This window comes from Lepisma saccharinum, chromosome 7, assembly GCF_977018435.1.
Source record: "Lepisma saccharinum chromosome 7, izLepSacc3.1, whole genome shotgun sequence".
Lineage (NCBI taxonomy): Eukaryota > Metazoa > Arthropoda > Insecta > Zygentoma > Lepismatidae > Lepisma > Lepisma saccharinum.
Window position 1 is genome coordinate 3,608,042 of NC_139235.1, and position 19,528 is coordinate 3,627,569.

The 19,528-nt window shown below is 38.2% G+C and overlaps 1 protein-coding gene across 3 annotated transcripts in view; it reads right to left on the reverse strand.

Moving 5' to 3' along the window:
• Nucleotides 1–19,528, reverse strand: part of LOC145989684 (uncharacterized) — a 173,595-nt gene that overhangs the window by 123,973 nt on the left and 30,094 nt on the right. For 2 of the 3 annotated variants that reach the window (XR_014441882.1, XM_083124906.1), the window contains exons 6-9: nt 14,810–14,948; nt 3,111–3,179; nt 2,290–2,349; nt 1,896–1,977 (exon numbers count right to left, since the gene is read on the reverse strand). Coding sequence is in view for 2 of the 3 variants with exons in the window: in XM_083124906.1 (XP_082981032.1) it covers nt 1,896–1,977; nt 2,290–2,349; nt 3,111–3,179; nt 14,810–14,948 (350 nt within the window). In the remaining variant the exon portion in view is untranslated. The remainder of the gene's footprint in view (nt 1–1,895; nt 1,978–2,289; nt 2,350–3,110; nt 3,180–14,809; nt 14,949–19,528) is intronic. The other variant, XM_083124907.1, reaches the window with a different exon arrangement.

Sequence of the window (19,528 nt, forward strand, 5' to 3'; positions counted from 1 at the left end):
AATGCTGATAATATAATGTTTTTGATGTTAACATATTTCTTACTTTTTGAATGTTTTCAGTATGTCATTCTGATTTTTTTAATACATATACAGATGGGGGACAAAATAATACGAACACCTGTGAAAAAGTATGCCACATTTCACACCGGCAGTACTGCAGCACCACCTGCCACTGAAGTCTGCCACCTAGTGGCCGTGAAGGGGAAGGTATTAGTCTGTCAACAGCAGTCATTGGCGGTGCATTCGTCTATCGTACGCTCTCAAGAGACACTGCAGTGTCAGACCTGACAGAGTTCCAAAGAGGCATGATTGTTGGAGCACGTTCAGCTGGAGGCAGGTGATGGAAACCTTGTGGGGTGTGCAAGGAGCACAGTATCCGCCGTTATGACAGCGTACACAACACAAGGTAAGATGGCATCTTCAAAGCACAACAGTGGACGAAAGACAAAGCTTGCTGCTCGGGAAAGGAGGGTGTTGAAGTGCATAGTAGCCTGAAAGCACAAGCAATCGTTATCCGAGATAACATCTGAAATGAACAGGCATCTCCAGGACCCCATTTCAAACAAAACTGTCAAAAGGGAACTCCATGCTGCAAACATTCATGGCAGAGTGGCAATTCAAAAGCCGTTGGTGACATCACGTAATGCTGTCAAGCGACGCCAATTGTGCAGAGGTCACAGCAGTTGGTCCCCACAGCAGTGGCAACAAGTCTGGTCTGATGAATCAACATTCAAGTTATTTCAGACCACCGGGCACGTTTATGTGTGGAGAACGCCCCGAGATCCATTTCATCCTGACTGCCTCTTGCCGGTGGAGGTGGGTTCATTATGGTATGGGGTGCGATATCTTAGCACGGTGTGGAACCACATGTTTTTCTGCATGGGAAGATCAATGCCAATCACTATCGGAGCATTCTGGGGGATCATCTCCATCCTTTTGTCCAGACTTTATTTCCTGGGGAGCAGCTGCTTTTTCAAGACGACAACGCTCCTATCCACACTGCTGGGTTTGTTCAAACATGGTTCGAAGAACATGACGATGAAGTAGGAAATCTTGAATGGCCCCCACAGTCTCCGTTTCTGGATTCTGGATATAACCAAGGGTCCTCAAACTTTTCAGTTTAGCCTGGAAATTTTTGCAAAATGAGTATTTTCAATTATTTTTGGAAACAGCATTGTTGGCAAAATTATAAACATTTCAAAGCAAACTTTTGGAAGATTGATATGGTACAGTTCCAATTATGAACAATATTTATAAAATAAATAAATATTCTGAACTGCTTTGAATTGTTTCAATTTCCAAGTACTGGCATCAGAGCTGGTGCCAATTAGTAAGGGTTTCAGTATTTGTATTGGGTCAAAGTGCTATTACCTCAGCACTTATTGATTGAATTTGAAATTGTGGGTGCATCAGCACTTAGGCTATTTTGCACCAGTCACATTATACAGGGTCCAGCCTTTTTCCGTAACTATATAATCACTATAATAACACTATCGCAACTAATAACTGTAATGTCGGAGGACTAAAATATTCTTACCTGGGTTAAAAGCTGAGGCTGTCAAGGGGCACTCAGCACACATAAGGACAAACCACAGGACAACACACACACACTTCTACGAGGATTATACCGGCCATAAGTAGAGACCCCAAAGCCTAGTTAGTCTGCAAAATACAGTACAGGGTGTACTATGTGGAAGTGAGGTTGACATTTGGGTGTAGTACGTGGAAGGGTCAGCCCTTATACCCCAGCTCAGCACTTAATCGAGATATCAAAACCTTCAGGAATGACTGAACAAATATGATTTTTATTTCAAATCAGATATGGGTCAATAAGAATCAATCATTATAATACCAACGCATACCAGTTCTTTTTCTTGTTAAATCTATCCACGTACCTTTCTTCTTATACCATAAGCAATCTTCACCTGTGCTCAGCCAGACAGTATCAGATGCACAACGATCGTCAAGAAGTTCAATCTGGATCACAGAAAAAAGAATACCGCGTTAGTCGATAAAGCACACAAAAGTTCAAATGTACATGGTTACAGTCAGGACCATGAATGAGAGCATATGCCTTTTGCAGTTGATGAATGGACCATGTTATAGAAGTTATAGAAAAAAAGTAATTGTGAAAGTAACTTAGTTATTTCAAATGGTAACGGTATTGGAGTTACTTTTGAAAGTGAGTAACTAACTTCTAAGAAGTAACATTCCAAACAGTGGTATAAATATTAACAAATTTACTTCATGTGCTGAGTTCAATAGTAATAAAACTAATAAACATCTTACCTTTATGCAATAATTTCCAGGCTTCACTCCTTCAACAATACAAGTTACAACATTGCCCTTCTGTAAAAAAAGAAAAAAAAAGGGTTTTAAAATTCCACACGCTAGTACAGGGTGATCAAAAAGAGATGCAACTTTATGGGAAAATGTAGTTGATCATTATTTTTACTATATTATTGCTTCTTAGGTGGTGATTAACAATGAAAACTGCATTAATTGACTAAGTGTGGTTTCACCTTGATGGGTACGTGAATACCCAAAATTCTCGAATTTAGTCGATGGAAAACCATCAGCTGCATGAGATGCCTCTCCACTCACCGAAATTTGGTGTCTGGGGTTGAATGTCACGCAGTTGCATCTTCATAACATTATTTTATGACAAACTGAACAGTCACCGATACATACAGATGGTTCAAGTGTTTGTTGACACTATACAGTCAGACAGGTTACAGCATAAGTGGTATCAACAGGATAGTGCTACAGTCAATGACGTCAACAACGTAATGGCGTTTCTGGTACCCTGTTTTCATGGACAAGTAATCTCTCAGAGGATGTGGCCAGCTCACTCTCCAGATTCATCACGGTCTGACTTATACTTGTAGGGTTACCTCAAGGATGCTGCATACCTTCCTGTGGAAACCATATCTGCTGTTTGTTGATTTGTCAATCTGTTCATTGCAGACAAAGTATTGCTGCCAATGAACACCTATAACTTTAAGGTATGTGACACCCAAAAAAGTTCATACTTGCTGTTTGTTATTAGTGTTCTCATTATCAATGTTCAGAAAGTGTAAACATTATTTTGGAATGTAATGACAACTCACCTCACTACAACACTCAGCATCCTTTAAATCAGGGATATCAGTCATACTCTGGCAACCGAGATCATCTGACTAGAAAAAACAAAAGCAGAACATTATTATTATTATTTACATCATGGAACACAATAAATGTACATTTTCCACAGTTTGAAAAAGCTAGAAATTGTGGAACGCCGCATATAATTATTACCAGAGCTAGGAAGTTGATGAAAAGTCATCAATGAATCTGGGCCTTGAAGACAATGCTAAAACTGGTAGTAGTCAGTTTACCTTCAGTTAGACCCAGAAAACATAGCTTTTTTTTTTAGTCGTTTTCCAGTATTTTTGTCGTTTTGTTGCATTTCCTATCATTTTTGAGGTTCCTTTTTGCTCCTTCACTGTTGTTTCATGCATTTGTTAGCATAAATAACATAACTAAATTTCCTAACAAGTATTCAATCAAAAATATGATCAATGCAAAAATCATAACACAACTATACAGGGTGTATCATAAGTAATAGCGCAAACTGACACAGTTGAAAGCACACGATAATAGAAGCAAAAAAAGTCTCAGTAAACATGGGTCCACAAACGAGCCGTTTTCGAGATAATTGCGAATGTGTGGTTACAAGTCGCCACTGACTTCCTTGTTTGTAAACGTCATCCTAGTTGGTAAAATGCTAATAATACAGTAAGAAAAGTCATTGGAGATCTCAATTGAACATTCTACTTACTTTAACAAACGTTAGTCTGTTACATGTTACAATTACTGTACACTCGTACCAGTTAAAGGAGGTTTTCAAAGTGTCGTCCTTGCATCTGGATGCAATACTGTACGCGATTCCACATTGAGTTTCGAATTCTTTCGAACACCCTTGGTTCGTTTTGGAATTGGTCGCAAGCATGTACAATTCCCTGTACTGATTGTATCCATCCTGTTTGATTACAACGCCACCTCTCGGAAATGTTCTGTTTTGTAAACAAAGATCAAACCTCGGAGTAAAGCACTCGGTGTTTACAAAATGCAATCAGTGACGACTTCTAACCACACATTACTAGCATTTTACCAACTAGGAAGATGTTTACAAAGAATGAAATCAGTGGCGGCTTGTAACCACACATTCGTAATTATCTTGAAAATGGCTCGTTTGTAGACCCATGTTTACCGAGACTGTTTTGGTTCTATTATCGTGTACTTTCAACTCTGTCAGTTTGCGCTATTACTTATGATACATCCTGTATTTTCAGATGCGGACAGAAAACTGTATCGTGCAAGTCCCGCTCTGAAAGGAGGTGAATTACTTGGAAAAATTTACTGTGCATCTTATGTGAAAAAAATAGCACTAAATTGCATTTATCTCTTTAAACCACGAAACAACGGGTTTTATAGAATTATTCAGCTATTCACTTGTAATTTATGAATAATAATAAATTTTTTAAATAATTTTAAGGTCATTCCATAGGACATTTTTATGTATTTTTTTAAGTCATCAACTTCCGAGCCCAAATTATTACCCTGATTGCAACTGATCATACCTTTGTAATGCACAGAGATGTATACACACCAAATTGTGGACATAAGTACATAGAACTCTGTACTTGACTGTGTAAGACTATATTTACTTCAGTACGGACACTTCTGATGATATGCAAAATGTCCAAACAGTTCTCTTGCCTCATGTCACACATTATGCAACACTTGGGGGGAATGACATCTGGAATTGTTTACGTGACGTGTCCATATTCAGCATGGGTGTGGCACAGAACTTTCTTGGCATGTACGCAAAGGAAAAAATCCAATGAAGATCATTCCATGTGAAATCAACCAACGAAGAGAAACTTTTCAACCTCACATATTTTGATTCGTTTGAACTTTGGCACACTAAAAGGTCATCTTAGGTAGGAACCTATGCAAAGTTGCAGATCCATATCTTTTGTATGTTCGAAATTACAGGGGTGTAATTTGGACCAATTTTTTTACCATCTTGTTAAGTTCAAATTGCAATGTTTTGGCAATCGGGGAACCTATAGATGTGATTCAGACACTGCTGGACAGGTATTGAAGAGCTTTTGCACACAAGATATTGCATGCCTATGTTAGGGACGAGAGGGGGCATACTCGACAAGTATTTCAAATTAATAAAAAAATGTAAGGTTGAGGACCTTGTTGATTTGACATGGGATAATGTCAGGTGATAATGGGAGTTCCTCAGATAGAAATAGACAACTGTGGACTGTATCCACTTGGTAGCAGCAGTGCTCTGGGCAGGATAATTAGAAAAGTATTTGTGCCACTACAAGAAATGTAACAGTGAAACTGTTTACTTGCAACAGACAACCAGATGTCAGAAGAATTAACGGAAGTACTAATTTCACAAAGAGGGTAATGTAGTATTAGTACTTTTTGTTATTTTACATTCAGTTTCTGTCACTTTTTCTTAATCACGACAATGAGGATGACCAGAGATTGATGAAGGAACACTAAAAAAATTAGGACACTGTCAAGTATGGTGTATGCCAACTTTCAATAATTATGTTGCCCTGAATTGTAATCTACATGATGCCACTATGGTATAATTAAGCATTTCTTTCTACGATGTCATCAGCATGTCATTCTGTCTTACTACAAAATTTACCATAGGACAGATTCATCATAAATATCTTGAAAAACTCAATATGCTGACCAAGGCAGAAATTTATTTTATTTTAAAATATACATTAAACGTAATGTTTCAACCTTCTAGCAAGGTCTTCTTCAGACTTGTGTATCAAGTGCAAATGAAAGGGAGGAAGGAATTATCTACGAAGTGTAGTGTAAAGAATGTCAAGAGTGTGTACACAGGAGCAACGAAAAAGAGGCTGAAAGACAGGTTGAAACAACATTGGGATGATGTACGACTTAAGAGAGAGAGAAATACGATATTTAAGCACACGAGAGAAACAGGACATGACATAGAGTGGGATGAGGCTAAGCAGATAGGAAGGGAGAAGAGAATACTAGTGAGAAAATGGAAGGAGGCCAAGGAAATAGAGAAGAAATGTGAAGAAGACACAATGAACTGGAATGGGGGACTGAAGTTAAACAAAGAATGGAAGAAGATGTTAGAAAGAGTGGAAAGGACAAGAGAAAAAGAGGAAGAAGATAGAAAGGAAAAAGAGCATGAGATAAAGATGATAACCACTTTCCAGATGATAGGAAATGTTTAGTTAAATCGCCTGTCAGGTGAAAGTACAGTTGACAAGGGAAGGCCACCTGCTGGAATGTTCCAGAAAAAAACAACTTTCTAATAATCTTGTGTCTGGAGGGGTGATTTTTGTGTATATATATCGTCCTGTTTCGTACCTTGTTTCATTTGTACTTGATACAGAGTCTGAAGGTTGCAGAGTCTGAACCTTGCTAGAAGGTTGAAACGTTAAATTTAATTTATGTTTTAAAATTAAATAAATTTCTGCCTTGGTTAGCATTTTGAGTTTTTCATATCATGGAAACAAGGCTTAATGGTGTTATAAATACAGGGTAAGTCAAAATGATGGACCCGATTACTGAAATTTATTCTGTGAAATCTAATAAACGTATGTTATTGTGAGACATGCGCTTCGAAAGGTTGACTTTCAAAGTTTAGTTTCCACACAGTGTTTCCACTTTCTATCGCTAGGAGTCAGCAGCGAGCAGGAAAATGGCGTTGACTGGAGAACAGAGATCTTTCTGTGTGCTTGATTATCATGTGAACAAGTCTGTGATTAGTGTGCAACGGCATTTCCGTACCAAATATCGGAGAGAACCACCTACAGGGAAGGCCATTCGTAAGTGGTATGAACATTTCAGAGATTCGGGCTGCATCTGTAAACAAAAATCGACTGGCCGTCCGTCGACTGGGGAAGAGACAGTGGAACGAGTGCGCTCATGTTTCGTGCGGAGTCCACAGAAGTCCACCTACCGGGCAGCAAGAGAACTTCAACTTCCACAGAAAACTGTCTGGCGGGTTCTGCGGAAACGTTTACAAATGAAACCCTACCGCTTGCAACTAGTTCAAGCCTTAAAATACACTGATTACGCTTTGCGCGCGTCCTTCTGTGCGGTTTTTCTCGCATTAATGGAAACGGATGGGTTCTCTAAGAGGTAAATTTACAGTGATGAAGCAACTTTTCACCTTTCAGGCAAAGTGAATAGACACAACATAAGGATCTGGGAAACTGCTAACCCCCATGAATTTGTGGAACACGAATGCGATTCTCCCAAAGTGAAAGCCTTTTGTGCCATTTCCCATGAAAAGATTTATGGGCCCTTTTTCTTCCATGATCGTACTGTGACAGGACTTGTTTTCCTAGATATGCTGCAACTATGGCTCCTTCCACAGCTTGCAGAGGATAGCGCAGATTTCATTCTCCAATTGGATGGTTCCCCTGCGCATTACCATGACAGCGTTCGGGACCATCTCAATGGGGCATTGGAACAACGTTGGATAGGCCGTGCATCTCTGGAGGATCGACTTTTCCTTCATTGGCCACCTCGTTCCCCCGACTTGACCCATGTGGGGTTTTGTCAAGGATCATGTTTACGTACCACCACTTCCAACAACATTGGATGACCTGTGTGCCCGCATCACAGCAGCCATTGCTGATATTGACCGCTTGATGTGTGCCGTGTTACGCGAGGTGCTCACATAGAACACTTGTGATTTGTTTGAAAAACACTTTGACAGTTTACCTTTCTTAGCACATGTCTCACAATAACATTTGTTTATTATATTTCACAGAAATCGGGTCCATCATTTTGACTTACCCTGTATCTTAATGAAGTGATTTCAGTCGTTTAAACATCATTGGAAATGATGGGAATTTGGAAGACGGCTGGATAAACTTTTTTAAAAAATGGGATAAAGCCGCCGGGAGTAGAGACGAGATGGGCTTCCATGTTACCCCTGAGGTTAGGAAAGCCGCCGAGGTGGAAGTTGAATTCACCTTGGATTGGTGATTCACGAGCCCCAGTTGAGGAAAGACTGGGGGGGAGGAGTTTTCCTTCTCCAGGTATGAGCTGACACCGTGCATTCGCCTACCCCGAGCACCGATCGCAGTTCGCCGTCATCAGCTTTGACCGTTCTTTTGTTTTTATAGAGTATTGCGCAGTTTTGGTATGTGTATTTTACATTCTATTTTTAGAAAGTGTCTTTCCTATACCATTTTAACCTAAATCCTCAACCATCACTTTCTCGACGAGGCACCATGTCAGGTGTCTGAAAACATTGTTTCAACCTGAAGAAGGAGGTAGTATAACCTTCGAAACGTAGTTTGATAAATTTCATGCTCACACACATAAGTTACTGATTTTTAATCTTTTAACCTTTAGTTTGAATCAAAGAGTTAGAGAAGCAACATAAAATAAATGAAATTGAAAGAACAAAAATCAATCAGCACTGATAAGAGATTAAAGACACTTTAATACATAATTGCTATTATTTTTACAAAGAAATAAGGTTTAACCAAGAGCATAAATTATAATACTTCCTGAAAATCCACAGACCTGCAAATCAAATTGCATTGAATGAGAACGAAACATAACACCAACTACCACAGTACATTGTGCGAGAACCGGGGGAACATAACTCCAAAAATGCAAATTTTGATTTGGTGTAAATAATCTCCTCTGATTGATTTGCTTTATTTTACTTTGCTTTTTGGCTAATTTGTGTAGATGACGATGAGTGATGATATGATGAAATTGATGAATGAACACTCACAAACATCCATACCCAGGCTGGGATTTGAACCCAGGACGTAGGGCAATGTACTAACTTCTCCACCACCAGGGGAGAAGGGGGGGGGGGGGGCAAATAATCTCCTCTGAAGAGCTCTGTCTGGAGTCAGATCGACATATCTCCAATTCCAAACCTTAGCAGTAACGTAGTGTCACATATCTCCAATTAACTGAGCCAGGCATATACCTAAGAATACATTATTTCATCTCCTGTAAATCTGATAAATTAAAGTTACGTCCTTCTGGTTCTCACGTGACGAGTATATTTGCCAAACCATGTACCGTGGTAAAGTTTACAGTGAAAGCAATAAAACTTTGCATTTTCCAAATAAATTATTCCAATCTGGTACAGGGTAAAATAATACAAAAAAGGAGGTTAATTTTCACAAGTTGAAAATAAATAAAGATGGATTCATGACGAGTTTTATCAAATACTGATCAGGATTCCCACTCATTTTGCAAAACCAAATTCTTAAACTTTCCCAATCCAGTCTATAATAATTTAACATACAAATAAACAACTTTTGTGTCTTCAACTTTACATGTTAATCAAACAAATCTACAATTATTCAATGTTATCGAAAATATATACCTCAAAATAAAGTACATGCAAAACATTCCTGAAAAAAATAATCCAGTTGGGAGGAAAATGTGTAACATATTTTCAATTTCCAATCCTAGCAAAAGAAAAGAAGGAACATTTCACTTCCCTCATTTTTCCAGACTTTACCGTTCCCATCCAAGAGTTATTCAAACAAATCATCCACTGAGAATGCAAATGTCCATATTTCCAAATTATAAATAAAGGGATACCATCTTTTTCTGTGGCCTATTTAGAATTCTTGTTTGTTTGAGTGTTTAAGTCCACTTTATGCACAGAATAAGGACTCAACCTACTGTTTAAGGTGTCATTTCACCTGACCTCTTTAATGTGAAAGATTCACAACACTGAAAAAAAATGAAGTTTCAAGTGCATATAGCAGCGTGCCATGAAGGCACATTTAGGGGATGTAGGCCATTTTAGAGGTGATGTGATCAGCACCATGCTCCAGTTCCCTTTACCCTGCTCCCCAGGTGCCCATTCATTTTAGGCTGGATGAGCCCCAGAGCCACTTCATGCAGGGACAAGGCCGGAAAAATTCTGATCTTAGATAATCCACCCCAGGAATCGAACCTGGGTCTCCCGAGTGACAGTCACATGCCATACCAACTAGACCACAGCTTTGAATCTATACAATTATAATTTGTTTTTACTTTCTGGCCAGCAGACATGAAGGAACTTTATTAATAGAAACGGAAAAGTACATCGTGGTATAATCTGATGTGTTCCAAAATTACTTTCCTCTTAATTACCTTCCCTATGAACAGTTTGGTATCTAGGCCTACCTAACTCATCCATCTTCACCTGGCACATCAGTTTCACACAACTGAAGACTAAGTGACCAAAAAGCATAGTTGGTAACAGTGATGTCTAAATTAGCTGATGACAAGAAATGCTGCATTTGCATAAATGAATACATAAGCTGTCCTGTACTTATAAAATATATTGTGACTTTCAACTCTGGCATTTTTTATGACATGTTTTTCAGAATGTCACAGCAAGTGAAAAAGATAGAAATGGATAAAATGAGCCATTGGTTACAAAACATTACCATTTTTGCAGTCATGCTGTATGCAGGGGCGCCGATTTGTCAAAATTATTGGGGGGGGGGGGGCTCTGATCACTGAAATAAATTAATGAATGACTCACTCTCTCCCTTTTTAATTTTTGGCCTCAGTGTTCGGAATCTCATAAAAGATAGAGGTGTGCGGGATTCCAAAAAGTCAGGACCGGGATCGGGAAAAAAATTTCCTGTCCTGATCCCGACTTTTCGGGATCCCGAGCAGATGGGAAATACCGAATGCTCACTTTAAAATGTCGTTATTTCTCGATGTTTTCTGCATTGTCAATTTCTGGAACTTATCGTATTAAAGTGAAAATGACGTGTAGAATTTGAGATTTTCAGAGCTTTGGGAAATGTCGAACATTTCCCATCCCGAAAATTTACGAACTTGTGGGGAAATTGAAAATTTTTCCCGTCCCAATCTCATTCTGCACACCCTTAATAAAAGCCCATGAATTCCTCAAAAATATCAAATTTTTTATTCACAGTTCGAATGCAGAATATTAATTGTCCACGGATGGATATGTCACAAGTTTTGTCAACCATAATAGCAAAATATTCCCGACTTTTAATATCTGCTACCACGGAGCACAAAACAGATCTCCCAAATATATTAATGATCTCGTTCTGAATGTCATGCGAGAGCCATTTGTAGCCTGAACGTTCCATCCACATTGTCTTTTGATGGTCTAGAACATTTCAAATGTGTATTTAAAGTTAAGTTCATGTGGCACAATTCAGAGTAAACTTTACAAGAGACGCAAAATAATACATTAGATCCTCTTAAGCAAAATTATTTGGGGGGCTCTGCCCCACATTGTTAATATTGGGGAGTCGGCGCCTATGGCTGTATGCTGCACAAAATGCTTGCATAAATGTCTTAGTTGATCAATTCAATACCTTCCATTCTAATGAGACAGTTCCTGACCTTTTCTGTCAAATGATGTATTTCTCAATGCCTATAGTGAAAACCAGAGAGATAAGTTTCCTAAGATGTCAACTGACTTGCTTTGTTGTTAACTTTATGCAAGTGTAACCTACCAGTTTTATTTTTTATTTTTGTGTATTATGAAAATGCAGAATTGAATTGTGTAGAATAATGAAGCACTTTTATTAATATATGCAAAATTATGACATGCACAATTGTTAAAAATACAATTATAGTAAAACCTCGTTAATCCAGGCAGGCAAAAGGCAAGCAAGCAAAAAAAAAAAAAAAAAAATGTGACCAGAAGTCAACAACAGAACTTCCTAAAGAAAAGGCAGTCAACCACTGATGAAATTCTGTTTCCCGCAGACTTTGTACTGTACTGTATAGTGCATTTAGGCCTATGTCCTTTAAATACACCATAACAAACGTGTTTTGTTACTATAAATGGAGTTTTAATGCACTTTCTACTCTTTCAGTTAATCCGGACTTTCATTAAACTGGTCAACTTATCCCCCCCCCTTTAGTCCAGATTAACGAGGTTTTACTGTACATCAAAATATCAGCAGAAAAGGCAAAACTTCTAAAATGCATAAGTAACTACTGGAAAAGTGCAGAAACAGGCCATGCAAAGTTGCAGACAGATGGAATCTGTAAGAAGAAATCATTAAACTACATGGAAAAAACCTAACAACTGTTCATGTCAAGACATACATATTGGGGCCATGCCAGAATAACTGAAGGATTCTTTGCTTCACACAAAAAACATTGTAGGAGCAAGGTCTGATTCACGAAGGTATCTAGCCAATAATAGAGCAAATCTTAATATCTAATGAGCAGACTCATGGGACAGCGATTATCCCCCTTTTGCCCAAATCAGGTTTTTATGGGTGTATCAATGCCTTATGTTCTGGACATACCAACAATGTCATGTTTTATGTGCAAGTGGGGTAGTAGTTACTGGCTAAAGGCCGAATCACACGGAACTGGATATCCAGTTAGTTGGCGCTGAACTGGCTACCTGCCCGGCTGACTGCTTTGGAGGAATAGGACATGTTCTAATTGCTACTGGCTCTCCTCGACTGGATTCTGTAGAACAGCCAACCAGACCAAAGTTTGGGCATGTGAAGATAATCTGTGACTTTGCAAAGGGGAGTTTTTTGTCTGTAATTTCCGAATGTTGGCTGTATTTGTTACTTTGTTTCGCAATAAAAAAAAGCAACGAGATGAAGTGCAGTGCATTCGTGTTCCGTTCATTAATATTTAGGTATTTATGCAAAGCGATGAGATGTGTACGTGACAAATAAAATTAGCTGAAAATGAAAATCCTTATTATTACAAGTATATTAAATTAAATGTTTGATTTTTTAAAAAATTGTGAATGAATCCTGCGAATCTCATATATGAATATTGAATATGCATACCCAAGTTAATTACTATATTTTTTCAAGCAAATCTCTATTCCATACTTTTCTTTCTTAATTTTTAATAAAAGCACAAGGCAGTAATTCTCCTACAACGTTCTTGAAATTGCTCGTCCATCTTCACAGTACAGATTGTCTGCTCTGCACCTTGTGGTCATACGACCACCTGTGAGATGGGTGATGCAGACAGATCTAGATAGTGAATAAGAATAAATTGGCATAACTTTAAAGTTAACGGTAATAGCAGTGCTCTCCCCCTTTGACAACTAAAATTGCCCTAGCAGGCACTTTATCCAGCTATCCTAAATCTAGCTCCTTGAAAGTCAACTTTAGCTCCATTTAAGGTGAAACTGAGCTCTTTTATGCATATCAGGTTTGGCAGCACTGCCAGGATGGCCGTAGGAGGCAAGGAGAAAGCATTACACTTAAGGGAACATTATTTTATTTGTTCTCTCGGGAATGTCCAATGCTGTAGAAAAGTACATGTGACGGAAAAAGAACACGAACAATTTCTTGGTTCATGGAGGTTGCGGTAAAGGCGGTTTGAAATTACTTACGTGAAATTTAGAAGATTTCGTACTTCCGCGTTGCACAATTTAATGGTTCAATCCTATTAATTTCGAAGATCCACTGTCTTCATTCACAAAAGGGTACGGCGTTTGAAGCGGAGATGGTACCGCGTCACTGTTTCTGTTTTGTTTGAAACACATGATATGTCACATGTTACCTAATATGAGTGTATATTTCTATACTTTTCACCATCAATTTCTAAAAAAAAAATCTCGTGACACAAGTGTGTTTTTATTTCTGAAATCAATGTATTGTGATAACTAGAGGCATGCATATTTCGTTTTTGAAGAAAACACTAAATGTGAAATGTTAATTTTTCATGTTGCTACCCTGTTTTGTCACGAAATAATTCAAAATGAACTGCAAAATGCGAAATAGATTCTTAAACATGAAATTTAGAGTTTATTTACCGATGCAACACTTTCTGAAGTCAGAATTATCCTGCGAGTTATGCAATTCACGGAAAATTGATTAATTCTGCTGTAAATATTTGAGAAGAAAAAATGGGCCCCCTTATACAGGAATAAACATAATACTCTAGTAACTACATAAATGTGCTATTATTTTGTTTAATAAGTGCAATATTTAAATCAAATTTAAATTTAAATCACCTTCGAGAAACACCAAAAATTAACATTACAATGTGTTGTTTAACATTTCATTTTTTTGTCAAAAACGAAATATGCATGCCTCTATGTATTACAGATGATGAGTGTTGTAACATTTTTTTTCAGCTTTTTCAGAAATGTGGGCCTCTTACACTGTCTCTGTTTTTGGACTAGCCTGGTCTTTTAATGCGTTGTGTATGTCCTCTACAAGCGCCTATAAAACTTTACACTTTTAATATTTCCCAAGGGGGTCTTTACACACCTTTTTTAATGTTATCGTAAATGTTTTAGATAACAGGATGTTTTCCTCGTACACTTTGAAGGGTGCAAAATGGCCATACGTACAGATGTGCACAAAAATTTTAATGCATTTATTCATTCGGAAAGAGTATCGACGTCAATCTAGGCTATGTAAATTTACTCTCAGTTATTCTGGAACAGCTATTATGAAAGTATTGTACCTTCAAACATTGATACACATAAAATATCATTTGTACATTCAAACATTACAACTCATCACACACAACATACGGAAAAACATTCCCTCCCTCAAAAAATGGGACATTTTACACTACGAGTGCTGTTAAGAAAATTACATTAACGTGTTTATGTGCTGTCAATCTACACTACGTGTGCTGTTAAAAAAATTATATCATCACAACAAAAGATTATTAAAAATACTACTTTCTACATCTGCTACTGAGAACTACTTCCAAACCCTTAAAAAAAACATGCAAACTAACTGCCCTCTCTCTACTGTGTGCCATTTCTTACCACATGTATATATTCGAGATGTGCGATGCCCGATTCGAAGCATGCGTCATGATCAAGAGCCAGATTAACATCTCCTAAAAGTTCTATTGATGCTTTCTTGACGTCGGTAGGTACAGTTACCGATATGGTTCCACGTTTTCTGAAAACATAATATCAATTTCCCATAAAGGATGGTATTTATACATAATTAAAGCAAAGCAGCATAACATTAAGATGCGAATATCAATTTCTGTACAAGGCAAAAGCTATACACACCAAAGAATACTTGTTGAATGTGTTTATTAGTATTTGTTAGACGAATTTTGGAAGTTGGGTAAAGCAAAAGCCATCTTGCAAAGCCAACTCATAGCAATGTTTACTAAAAAACTAGGTTATGTGAATTTGATGGGACCATGTCTGTTTTAGATAAATGAAATTTTGAATAATCCAAGAACTGTTAAAAAATGTGGTGCGTATGATACAATAAACAACAAAATAATGTTTTATTAATATAGTTACAATATACAGGGTTAGCCTAAAAAATAGACAGTTTGAATGCTTTATAAATTGAAATTTGTTTGTTACATCAGAAAGCATTTAGTGTTGTATAAAGAAAGTCTTCAAGTTCACGACCTCTGCTTTTCCATTTGTCTTCGTGACGTCAGCATCACATGAATGCCCTTGACGTAAGTCGAGCAGTATGGCCGCTAGCCAGGTGGAGAAGGCTTTCTGTGTGATTGCATTTGCAAAAAAAAAAAAATCTGTTACTATCGTGCAGAGTCGTTCTAGAACACGGTATGGTAAGCAACCACCCACAAGGCAGTCCATCTATTATTGGAGGAAGAAACTTGAGGAAACTGGTTGTCTGTGCAAGGGGAAAAGTCCTGGAAAGGAGAACCAAACAATCTCATTGATACGAGGGCTGCTGGAAAAGTTTCTGCAATCAATATGAAAAAAGACATGTGAAATTCTGGGAATGGCTTTATTGTTTTTCAAAGTATTCACCCTTAAGATCGATACACTTTTGCATTCGCTCAAACCAATTTTGAAAGCATTCTTTCCACTCTGAAGCTGATACCTCAGAAACTGCTGTTAGGAATGCGTCAACAGCTGCTTCAGTCGAAACAAATTGCTTATCGTGCATTTAATTTTTCATGTGTGAGAACAAAAATAAATCATTAGGTGATAAATCACGTGAGTACGGACAATGAGTCATTAATTCAACATTTTTACTGTACAAAAAATCAACAGTTTGGTGTTTGGGAGCTGGCGTTGCCGTGGTGAAGAATAATGGGACGATTTGGGTTTGTTTTACGCAATTCATTGATGACCTCTGGTTGACAAATTGTTGTATACCACTCAGCATTTACAGTCCTTCGATCTTCTAAAGCTATTGTTTATTGTTGCCATATGTCCGGTATAACCGAAGAAACAAGCAATCATTTCTTTGGCAGCACCACTCAAACGTAGAACTTTTGTTGGTTTCGGCTCACTTTGAAACACCCAAACAGTGGATTGCTGTTTAGTTTCGGGTTCATATGAATAAGTCCAAGTTTCGTCCCCCGTAACGAGGTAGTGCATCAAATTTGAGTTGCCTCGGTTTAATTTTTTGAGCATTTCTTTACACCAATTTACACGAGCCTGTTTTTGAGCTTCGGTCAAGTTGTGTGGAATCCAACGGCTTAAAAGTTTCCGTACATTCAGATGACCATGCAAAATCGTATGTATTGCTTTCATGTCAATGTTCAAGGATTCATGATGAAAGTTGTGCAAATTACTCACAAATTTAATATAAATATATTAATAACTTACGTTTGGCGAGTATCTAGGTAACTCCTGCCACGACCCACGTGTGCTGCACAGTTTTAAAGTTTTAACATTCCAAGGAGCAGTTTCTAATCGGGGAAACAGCATGGTAGTATGACGTGCACCTGTATTGGGTTTTAGATTTTTATTGTTTTTTAACCACACACCTTTTGCCAATCCTATATCCTGTACCTATGGAGAGGACGACGTGGTTATGATTTATACATAACCTAAACGTGAGCAGCCTGAGGAAGGGAGAAGTTGCATCCTGAAACATTGCAGGAGTTACCTAGATACTCGCAAAACGTAAGTTATTAATATCTTTATATGTTCAAGGATGCCTGCATCTCACGGTATGCCACATGCCGATCTCTTGCAATCATTTCACGCACAGCATCAACATTACTGGCAACAACAGACGTGGATGGACGACCTTCACGAAATTCATCACTGAGAAATGTGCAACCACGATGGGATTTGGAAAACCAATTCTACACAGTCCTATTGGATGGTGCATCATCCCCAAAAGCCAAATGATGTCACTTGATGTATTGTTTCGGTGTTAAACTACATTTGAAATCATAAAAATCAGTTCCCGAAAGTGTTCATGAGAAAGAATTTCCATTTTTCATACGAAACTACTTCTTCAAACTGCTGTGAAAAATAAACGAATAGGCTTAAACAAACAATCAAAGATAATTTATACATAAAAAAGGTCTATTTTTCAGATTTTTATAATAGCAGAATACTAGCGCCACTGTTGGTGGTAGTTTGCAGAAACTTTTCCAGCAACCCTTGTATCTGTCATGTTACAAAAGGGTCACACCTAGAACACTTGTAACTTACCAATGTAAACTTCAGGACGTTCTTCAAACCATGTAAGTATTTCAGCCCTATTATTAAAACTCTTCTTATTGTACAACTTTGAAAGTGTCTATTTCTTTTAGGCTAACCCTGTATATTACATGTTCAATGTTCTATCATGGGGAATCGCTTATATATTAAGGCTTGGCTGGACCTCTGACCACTGCCAAGGCACCGGTTTCCTAATTTTCCTCTCCTTTAGAAAAACCACGATATTCCAAAATCTAAAAAAATTATGTCAGCTTAGAAAACCTTACGGAAGAATTACATGAATCTTTGTGCAGTTTGCTTACGCCGTGTTTCATGGCTACGTAAGTCTATCTATTCATAATATCTAGACAACTGGTCAATCAAACCACATGAAGATTCCCGTAAATGCTCTAGAAGGAATTCTAAGCATGTATAATTTCTCACCTATTTTTCAAAGGAGAGGAAAATTGGAAATCAGCTGCCCTGCTGTCGGCCAAATGTCCAGCCGAGCCTTAAGCATCGATGATAATGATGGGGAAATGTTTTTGTGTTTTTTTTTAAATTAACTAAAATTCATTTTGTATAACCCAGTTTTTTAGTGCACATTCAAAAGTTATAGCAAAGCATGCCCCAGCCCATGCAGCAGACATGTTATATCTCTTTACATGAGTGTAATGTCATTGGGATATTATAACATTGCAGAGATGTTTGTGTGCGATTCGTTGCAATGACCAATGACAACCATAATACAGAATTCAAACTTGGCCAAGCCCCACAAGAACCCAGAACCATTGTTTACAGTCTGCAACCATACGTGAAACATGCCTGCATTTAGAAAGGATGCCAACAATGGCTGTACAATATAATCACGTTTTCATTATTTGCAGAATGTACATTCACAAGTGCTAAATTGTGTAAATGATGAATAATATTTTACAGTAACAACGAAGGATAATTATCTTAGGAACAATTGAACAGTGATAAATAGGGGTGGGAAGTAGATGAAAAAGTCATCTATTATTTCTGGATCTTTCCTTTCAGTTAGAACCAGGAAACATTGATTTCATTTTGTAATTACTTTTTTTTCATTCTTTGGCGTTTTTTGGGTTTTAGGTCAATTTTCAGAAAACGGTAACTAAAAACTGGACATTGAACCAAGAAAGTTTGGGAACAAGTTTTCCAGAACAAAGACAAAGGCATGTCACTTTTTTGCCACTTTTGGGTAACTGCAACAATGAGGATGAGTGGTGATTGGAAAATATTTAACATCTATGCTTGGGATTCAAACATGGGAACTTTCATGATGGATGCGGTAAATGCAGTTTAAAATTACTTACATGAAATTTAGAAATTTCGTATTTCCATGTTGCACAATTTAATAGTTAAATCCAATTAATTTCGAAGATCCTCTGTCTTCATTCACTAAGGGTACAGCATCTGGAGTGGAGACAATACCGCGTCACTACTTTGTTTGTTCCCGGCCGGCGGTAGTTGCAATTTCTCCCATTCGGCAGTGCTGGCGTGTGTATCCTGGTTCGCGTCTGGTGCTTCCTGTTGTCAGGAGTTGCTGCCGGGTGGAGGTTGGGGGGGCTGGGTCGTGCTGCAATTCTACGATCAATTAAAGTATGTGTTCTGGCATTGGCATGTGGTCTTGTAGACACCAGGGGATGTGTTGTGGCACAACACCTACATTGGCAGAACCATCCACACTGTCCAAGAACGGATTAATGAACACGTAAAAGATGCCAAAAAAAGACACACCAAAATCAGGCCTTTCTCAACACCTCCACTCCACAAACCACACTATCGCCTCCGTATCCATACTTCACCCAACCGGCTCGTCATAGAAAACACTGTCAAAGAAACCCATGCTATCATCCAACAGAAACCAGCACTGAACCTTGACAATGGACAGGCACACCCAACTTGGTAAACCCATCCTCAAAAAGATCCCAGACTAGAAAAAGAAAATATGCAGTGAGCATACTTGAAACCCCTACAGCCATGCGGGGAACAAGAACTGCACCACACCGAGCAGCATGCCCCAGCCCCCAAACCAACAGCCGGCAGCGCCACCTGACAACAGGAAGCAGACGACAC